This window comes from Berghia stephanieae, chromosome 13 (genome assembly GCF_034508935.2).
Source record: "Berghia stephanieae isolate SIO BIC M18660-M18661 chromosome 13, UCSD_Bste_1.3, whole genome shotgun sequence".
Taxonomy (NCBI): Eukaryota; Metazoa; Mollusca; class Gastropoda; order Nudibranchia; family Aeolidiidae; genus Berghia; species Berghia stephanieae.
Window position 1 is genome coordinate 5,817,845 of NC_088372.1, and position 10,079 is coordinate 5,827,923.

Genomic DNA, 10,079 nt, shown 5'->3' on the forward strand with positions numbered 1-10,079 from the left:
CTATTTTCGCATGTTCAAAAACTTCCGACAATTTTTTAACCAACCATTTACAGGCCTGAATATTATTTTTTTAAACCCTAAGGGTAAAGAGCCCTTCCCAAGGAATCAACCACGCGTCACTCCGAGCAAGATTCAAACCCTAGACGTTTTGGTCTGAAGGCAAGTCTCATACCACTGGACAACATTGCCGTACAAAATGCTAGGTTGTGGCAATTGATCTTAAGAAACCCTTTTGACCCAACCTCTTAGCGACTGGTCGTAAATTACCTTTTGACCCAACCTCTTAGCGATTGGTCGTAAATGACCTTTTAACCCAACTGCTTAGCGATTGGTCGTAAATGATCTTTTGACTTAACCTCTTAGGGATTGGTCGTAAATGACCTTTTGACCCAACCTCTTAGCGGTTGGTCGTAAATGGACTTTTGACCCAACCTTTTAGCGATCGGTCATAAATGACCTTTTGACCCAACCACTTATCCTTAAATATTGTCATCAAATTGTATGAATTATTTGCGAAAACGTAAGATTAAATAATCTTTGAAACCTTAACAATCTCAAACGTCCTTCTAGAGTCTTCATGGCCGACACATCCTCCTTCTCCTGGAAAACCACGGTGACCTCATCACAGACTACGATCGTCATCTGGCCTTGACCTTTGGCAACAAATATCTCAGAAGGTTAGAAGTTTACTAATCAGGCCCGGGCATCTATTGATTTAGTTTAGATCAAATTGGAAGGGGAGAGGTTAATATTTTGTGCATCAATTTTAGAAGTTAGATAATATGCTGTTTGGGGAATACTTTGGGGGGGGGGGGGTAGGAGGGGGTAGGGGTTTATTTGTTTTGTGTTGTTTTTTTTTATCTAACAAAGAAAAATATGAATTCATCTTAACAACGCCACTACCACATTATCTCATTCGTCTGTAGTGTTTCATTCATACTATCTTGTTGATAAAGGGAAAACCCGAAACGTCTATTTTATCTGTTTTCGTATATTAAACTGAAGCTTACATTCAATTTCACATTGTTATTAATTTATCTCTACTTCTTTGACGTTTTAACTGTTTGTGTTTTTGTTTTGTTTTTGTTATTGGCTGAAGAATGGTATTGTATCCGAAACGTTCCATGTTTCTTTGGCTTTTTGTTGATGTTTTTTTTTTTTTTTTTTGCTAATTTATATTGAAGAGAATTAACTTTAGTTCATGTACAACAATATGACTACACATATAACACAAAGTCCATTGATGATTATATAAGCTTTATTTATAATATTTGTTTCACAACACTAAATTTAGACTGCACAGCCTCCACCATATTACTTTCTCTCTCTCTCTCTTCCCTCTACCTACTTCCGCTACCTACATCGACATAATGTGATTGAGGCTCTGTTCGGGTAACTTCTCATTTTCCATAACATTACTCCCCACCTTGAAGTAATATCTTCAACAAATAAGATAAATTGTTATGAGGGAATACATGTGTTGAATACAAATTTAACGAATTGCCAACAAAAATGTGTTAGCTCTAACTCTTAATAATAAATCAATTCCATTTTTAAAACAATAACAATAGTAAAGTTCCGGGCAATTATAATGGTCACAATTATGAGTAACTGGTTTTGTGAGACTGAGAAGGAGAATTAAACATCATTAAAAAAAAAAAATAGATAAATAAAAGGGAAATCCCAGTGAACTTAAACTATAAACGTTTGCCTCAATCTTTAATTATCTCCAAGCTAAAATGAATATATAGACATTATATATTATATATTGAAACAAAATGTTTTAACGTTTAAAGTTATTCCACTTTCAACAATTTAAATAGGATGGCTATTTAAATTGACATCTTTGCATTTAAGTCTGTCTGTGATATGACTTTATTAGGACATGCTAGCCGTCGTGAATACACATGGCAAGCGCCTCCATCGGTACTTAAGCACACAATCATCCGAACCTATGATCAGGGACTTATCACTAAGCCATCAGCTCTACCCGTTCCGCCTCACTTACAACTTTTACAAACGGACCGTTGTACAGGGGACAAGTGGGTATATGATTAAATTTGGTCTTTTAACATTCCAAAGGGCCCGGAATAGGCATTGTATATGAAAAATATTATTATCATTATAAAGAATGCATGCATATGGTGTACAATATCAACATATATATGTACTATCTGTACCTTATAACTTTCAAGTCTAAATAATCTGGGTTGCCACTTTGGCGTAAAATTCGTAAAATATTCTGACAAGTTTACTGATAGACACATGGTAATAATACTTGTTAACAGTAAAATATTAATAAAATATACGAACATTTCAAAATTAAATGTGATAATGAAAACGATAAATGCTTAAAATACAGTCAACCTTATTTAAACAATCTTAGGACTAATTCATTTTATCTGTAAACGAGCTGGAGGTTTAATAATGCGACCAGCTCTCGAAACAACAACAGACTGAGTTTTCTGCGGCGACCTATCATCGCCACATCTAGTGGTAACAGATGTTTGTGAATGCTTCAATCTGTTATCACTGTCTTGCTTTGAGTTTTCATCAACTTTATCATCACATGAAGAAATGTATTCTTCAACAGGATACTGTTCATTTTCCAATTCGAGAGCATGGACCCTCTGCACTGGTCGTACAAACTTGCCATTAGCAGTTCTGATCTCAATAGTTCTGACACAACCATCTCGCCCAGGTAAAAGACGAACAACTCGAGCTAAAGTACATCGCAGCCTTGGACTGTTATCTTCTCTGAGTAAAACTAGAGAACCTATCTTAACCGGAGAACCCTTAGGTGAAGACCAGACAATAGGCAGGTTTCGAATGTACTTTTTGTGCCAGAGATCCCAGAAATGATTTAATTGCCTTTTAATCTGTAACGAAGCTTCTCTTGCCATCGCTCCACTAGCAATTGGCTCTTTTGCTTCCACCGCTGGCTTATGGCTATCATGACGCCCAAGCAGAAAATGAGCAGGTGACAATGCCTCATTGCACTCAGGGTCATCAGAGACATAAGTCAGGGGTCTGCCATTTATGCAAGACTCTATTTCGAACAAGACAGTTTCCAGCTCTACTCTACTCAAACTCCGGTTTCCAATTGTCTTTTTTAAAGATTGCTTTACTGAACGCACTAGTCTTTCCCAAACCCCACCTCTCCAAGGAGCTCTAGGAGCGTTAAATGACCACTTAGGACCGTCATCGGTATAACGATCAGCAATATGTCTTGCCGCCGCTTGAAATGTCTTCGCGTTGTCAGATAGTATTTTAGAGGGCATTCCTCGTCTCGCAACAAAACGTCTGAACGCGAGTAGAAAATCACTCAATGACAAACTTCCACAAAGTTCAATGTGAACTGCACTAACCACACAACACGTAAAGAGTAAGATATAGAATTTCTTCCCTACAGCATCCACAGTGAATAAAGGACCTGCATAGTCAACACCAGTAATACTAAAGGGATCGGCACGAACCAGGCGCTCCTGGGGTAAGGGAGAAATTGATTGTGAACATTGTTGAGAATCGAATCGTTGACAACGAACGCACTTCCGCTTAACCCTTTTTGTCAAAGACCTTAGACCTATTATCCAAAACTGATTTCTCAAAGATGCCATAACTTGTGACACTCCTGCATGTTTTAACGCTATGTGTTCTCTGCGCACTAATAACAAGGTCAAATGACACTTTGGCAGAATGATAGGAAATTTTTCATTCAAGGTAAGATCAGAAAATTGAAGCCGACCTCTCATCTTCAACAGTCCTTGTTTGTCAAGAAAGGGATTCATTTTATACAAGACCGACGTTCTTTTAACCTGCTTATTATTTTCAAGACACTCGATTTCTTCAGCGAAATGTAAACTTTGTATGTACAACAACAACTTCAATTTTGCAAACTCAAGTTCATCAACACACAACTTATGATGTGTCGTTTCCATAAAATTTCTTCTTCTTCTTGAATTATTTATGAATCGGAAAATCCAACCAATTATTCTAATAGACTTAGAGAAATCTCCCCACCGTGTAAAATCCAATACTGAATCAGCTTTAGCTGCGCACACTGTGACACTAGTGGTTGCTGATTCCTCATTTACCACATGGCTACCCTCATTGACTTCGTCCATTTCATTATTAGGACCTTTGAGCCACGGTGGACCTTGAAACCACAACGGTTTGTTCAGAATTTCCTCAGCTGACAACCCTCTGGTTAAACAATCGGCTGGGTTCTCTTTCCCTATACAATGATGCCATGACTCGGGTGCAGTAAGCTCTTGTATTTGAGCTACACGGTTGCACACAAACATTTTCCACCGAGTCGGCTCACTACGGATCCACTGCAGCACCACAGACAATCAGTCCAACAAAAGTACTTCACACTGTCTGGGAGCTGTAAACTATTGACAACAGAGCGGAGAAGTTGAGCACCAACAACGGCTCCTAGCAATTCCAGTCTTGGAAGAGTGACAGGCTTTAAAGGACTAACTCTAGCCTTTGACAACAACAAAGAAATAGAGATTGAACCATCAACCTCAAGAACTTTCAAATAGATCACAGCACCATAACCCTTGAGAGAACTATCACAAAAACAATGAAGTTCCACAGATTGTTTCTCTTTCCACGTGAGAGAAACAAAACATCTTGGAATCGATAACTCTCGCAACCTAAGCAAATCTCCAGCCCATGCCAAAAATCGTTTTCTCAACTCGACCTCAACTTGCTCATCCCAATCAAGTCCCAACTTCCACACTTCTTGAAACAATATTTTGACAGACATGATAATAGGGGAGATAAGCCCAAGTGGATCAAATGTCTTGGCTATGCAACTCAAAATCAACCGTTTTGTAACTAACACATCCTCTGGAACCAAGATTCCATCAAAGGTGATAGTGTCTTCGACTGGACTCCAACGCATTCCGAGAACTTTGACAGAGTCATTTTCTAAGCTTTTGTCTTCGAAATGTCTATGAATATTTTCTGCAACTTCTGAATTATTGGAAGACCATTTGCATAACTTCATACCAGCTTCAATCATGACTTTTGAAGCTTCAGACATGAGATTTATAACCTCGTCCACAGTGTCGCCTCCCGAGAGCCAATCATCGCAATACATGTTCTCAGACAATTCTTTGATGGCCTTGGTGGCTGGATACTGTGACAGGTGATGACGAATGGTGGCATTCAGGAGAAATGGACTGGCTTTGTTTCCAAACGGGACTCTTGTTATGCGCATAACGCGAACTATGTTGTCAATCTGCCAGAAAAACCGATGTACATCGCGATCTTCTGGTCTGACACTAATCTGGAGAAAAGCCTTCTCTATGTCGGAGCATAAGGCTACTTTATGTCTTCTAAATCGCATGAGCACATCGCTCAACAGAGGTAACAGGTTTGGGCCTGTTTCCATACAGTCATTTAAAGAGATAGTGTTTGGTCCGGAGGCAGAAGCATCAAATACAGGGCGTATCTTAGTTGAAAGGCTGGACATCTTAACAACTGGTCTGTGAGGCAAATAGAATTTTGAATTTTTCATCTTCTGACCTTCATCCAAGGGCACCTCCTCAATGATGCTGTCTGCCTCCATTTTCCTAAAAACATCATCATATCCCTTTTTCAGTATTTTATCTCTTGATAACTTTCTCTCAAGATTATCAAGTCTCTGCCTAGCTTGAGACTTATTGCACTGCAATTGCGGCTTCTTTGATTCTACCCAAGGTAGAGCCACTTGATACCCATTGTCTACATACTCAATCCTTTTTGCAAACTCTTTCATAACTTTGGTTTTCATATGGTGCATTCTTATCATGACAGCATTCTAAGTATTCAAGATCCCACAATTTTCTAAAGTCAGATTGTGGAATGTCTGTCAAGCAGAGCAGTTGTCTGCAGGAGTCGAGTGCTTTGTTACTCGGGTTCGAATATGCACCAGAGAGGACCCATGGTCCTAAGACAGTTTCTTGGGCAACAAGCCCAGAAGGACTACACACGCAAGAATCTGTCTTGATGAGTTTCCAATAATAATCCTGACCAATCAAGATATCAATGCTTACGTTTTTATCACAATGGATATCTTCTGAGAATGTACACTCCTGAAAGTGTGATAATACATCCATGGGAATTGCCGGCCTAAACATTGCCGCGCAAATGACCTTAACCTCTGTAAGTAATAAGGTTTCTTTCCCTTCACAGGGCAAATCAAATCTCACAGCATAAACATTTCTCAATGCCTTTTCTGAAGGTTTATCTGACTCAAAGGCAGACACATTCAAGCTTTCTCTGCCATAAAAGGAAGGTTTTATTCTTTTGACAGCTCTGCTCGAGATGAAACTTCTATCTGATCCACTGTCGAATAAAACTGTCAAAGAGACACCCTTGATATTAATCTTCATTGTTGGTAACACAGTGTTTTTGTTTGTAAGTTTGCTTCGACAAAAGGCAACATTGATACTTTCGGGATTTTCAGTTTGAGCAAAACTGGAGTTGAAATTTGTATTGCCCGATTCTGTTTTCATTTGCCCGTTACTACAAAACCTCTCATTGTGTTTATGGCCACAAATTTTACATTTTGAGTAGCACCGTTTCGCAAGATGACCCTTTGTGAAGCAAACCCAACAAAGATTACTCTCTTTGATCTTATCCTTAACATGTTCTGTCTTCATGGTAAAAACTTTCCTACATTTGCTATTGCCATGTTTTCCACCACAGAATGAACACAAAAAGTCATTTCCTGATGACAACGTAAGAGCTGAGGCGGTAGAACGAAAGTTTGGATTTGCTTTGCATTCACGATGATTCTGTAATGTAGGTACAGGTACAAAGCTCTGTGAACGTTCACGATTCTCGATTTCGTTGTGTAGAAAGTCCATAAGGAACGCTAAATCTCCTTCCTTTTTGTGACTTTTCCTTGCCCACATGAGTCTGATGTCCGGAGGTAAGCGACTGACGATAAGCGGTGTGAGCACCAGTCCATAATGTGTGCCGTCCACGCCCATGTTTTCGAGGCTTCTGATGTTAATCTGAAGTTTTGTAAAGACGGCCCATAAGGCTTTTATGTTTTTTGCACTATGAAAATCGACTGTTAGCAAATTTTGCACATGTCCAAAAATGATGCGTTCTTTTCGTCCAAAACGGTCTTTTAAGATGTCCATGGCAATTCTATAATTTTCGTCAGTAAGAGCAAGGCCCTCAATCGCCGTTTTGGCTTCTCCAACAAGAGAAGCCTGCAGGTAGCTAAACTTGGCAACTTCTGGTAACGTCGTTTTGTCAATTATCGCTGAAAATCTATCACAAAACGAAGGCCATTCTGCGAAGTCGCCGCTGAATTTTGATATTTCTATTTTAGGAAGTTGTGGGGTGGTCCCACCTTGACAGAGCCCCAACGATGATGATGAGTTTGATAGGGAGCTGGTTGGGCCCTGAATCGGCGTAGTGAATTCATTGAGTTTTCGCCGGGCCACAGCAATAATGGCGTTTGATTGGCTGACATATTCTTCAGCTTCATCCACGTCAGCCATCAATTCACTCGAATCCAACGTCATTTCAAACTGTTCTTGAACTATATGAAGCGAATCACATCTTTTTACCACTTCATTCATACATTGTTCTATGTCTTCTTTACCTTTATCAATTGCTTCAATGCAAGTTTTTAATCTATCAATGGCTCTGGTCAGCCAGCCTCTTGATGCTATACGTCGTTTTTGCAACACTGCACGGTCCGGTGAATGGGACTGCGTAGCCATATTAAGATTATACACAAACTCCTTTGTCGCACTGACACTTTAAATAAACTGAGAATCTAAAAGTCCTTCCGCGTTTTGGCACCAGAATGAAGAGAATTAACTTTAGTTCATGTACAACAATATGACTACACATATAACACAAAGTCCATTGATGATTATATAAGCTTTATTTATAATATTTGTTTCACAACACTAAATTTAGACTGCACAGCCTCCACCATATTACTTTCTCTCTCTCTCTCTCTCTTCCCTCTACCTACTTCCGCTACCTACATCGACATAATGTGATTGAGGCTCTGTTCGGGTAACTTCTCATTTTCCATAACATATATTATTGTTTTTTTGTTGTTTTTTTTTTTTTGCAAATGTTTTTTGTTGTTTTTTTTTTTTCGTTTCGTTTTTTTTTCTTTTGTTATGTTGTTGTTTCTTTTCTTTTTTTTTAAAGTTGTTATTTATTTTGTATTTTCTTAGTATTCTCTCCAGAATTGGATCCGATCTCACTGAGTTTGTTTTTTCATAAAATATTTTTTTTTCTTCTCCATACCAGAGACGGTTGTTTCGTAATCCAGGTGATTCAGAAGAATTCCAACGCCTTGGTGACGGGAGATCTCCTCAGTCAGCTGTTCGCCATCTACCGGAACAAGGCATTCGTCAAGAAGAAGGATAAGGGATGTGGGGACATCATGTATATTTAGATGATTCGTCAAGAAGAAGGATAAGGGATGTGGGGACATCATGTATAATCAGATTGGTCAAGAAGAAGGATAAGGGATGTGGGGACATCATGTATATTTAGATTCGTCAGGAAGAAAGATAAGGGATGTGGGGACATCATGTATATTTAGATTCGTCAGGAAGAAAGATAAGGGATGTGGGGACATCATGTATATTTAGATTCGTCAGGAAGAAGGATAAGGGATGTGGGGACATCATGTATATTTAGATTCGTCAGGAAGAAAGATAAGGGATGTGGGGACATCATGTATAATTAGATTGGTCAAGAAGAAGGATAAGGGATGTGGGGACATCATGTATAATTAGATTGGTCCAGAAGAAGGATAAGGGATGTGGGGACATCATGTATAATTAGATTGGTCAAGAAGAAGGATAAGGGATGTGAGGACATCATGTATATTTAGATTCGTCAAGAAGAAGGATAAGGGATGTGGGGACATCATGTATATTTAGATGATTCGTCAAGAAGAAGGATAAGGGATGTGGGGACATCATGTATAATTAGATTCGTCAAGAAGAAGGATAAGGGATGTGGGGACATCATGTATATTTAGATGATTCGTCAAGAAGAAGGATAAGGGATGTGGGGACATCATGTATAATTAGATTGGTCAAGAAGAAGGATAAGGGATGTGGGGACATCATGTATATTTAGATTCGTCAGGAAGAAAGATAAGGGATGTGGGGACATCATGTATAATTAGATTGGTCAAGAAGAAGGATAAGGGATGTGGGGACATTATGTATATTTAGATGATTCGTCAAGAAGAAGGATAAGGGATGTGGGGACATCATGTATATTTAGATGATTCGTCAAGAAGAAGGATAAGGGATGTGGGGACATCATGTATATTTAGATGATTCGTCAAGAAGAAGGATAAGGGATGTGGGGACATCATGTATATTTAGATGATTCGTCAAGAAGAAAAAATTAAATGACAAAATCCCCAAAAATCAATCAACAGAGGCAGACTGATTCATTGGGATATTTGTTTTTTTGGGGTTTTCTTTTTTTTTTTTTTGGGGGGGGGTTATCTCATTTTTTCTTGCTTGCGTTGTCTGGATTATATTAGATTCGAAAAGAATTTTTTTTTTAATTATAATTATAGGTACTACTAAACACGGTACGATTCGGGGTCAAAACTCCCCTTCAGACTATAACAAAAACAAGCGGGTAACTTTTATTTTTTTTAAATTTTATTGTCTGAAAAAAGATTTTTAGCCTGGATTATTGATGACTCGTAACAGAAATAGATTGAAAGTAAGATTCTATTTTTGGAAAAAAAATGAACCTTTTATATGATATCACCCTGTCACGGGAATGACAAATAATATATTTTTGTACTGTACGTACTACTAAACACGGAACGTTTCGGGGTCAAAACGCCCCTTCAGACTATAACAAAAACAAGCGGGTAACTTTTATTTTTTTAATGTTATTGTTTGAATAAAGGTTTTGACTCATAACAGAAATAGATTGAAATTTAAGATTATATTTTTTTGGAGAAAAAAAACAAACTTTTATATGATATCGCCCTGCCACGGGAATTACAAATAATATATTTTTATACTGTATAATGTATACTGGGAAGATCTCTCTTCTTTTAC

The 10,079-nt window shown here is 38.3% G+C and overlaps 1 protein-coding gene across 1 annotated transcript in view; it reads left to right on the forward strand.

Annotated features, from left to right (window-relative positions):
• The window catches only part of LOC144959182 (innexin unc-9-like), a 140,819-nt gene extending 131,253 nt beyond the window's left edge, over positions 1-9,566 (forward strand). Inside the window, exons 9-10 of the mRNA XM_078891723.1 lie at positions 571-677; positions 8,284-9,566. Of these exons, the coding sequence (XP_078747849.1) occupies positions 571-677; positions 8,284-8,431 (255 nt within the window). The 3' untranslated portion in view covers positions 8,432-9,566. The remainder of the gene's footprint in view (positions 1-570; positions 678-8,283) is intronic.
• The last annotated feature ends 513 nt before the right edge of the window (positions 9,567-10,079 follow it).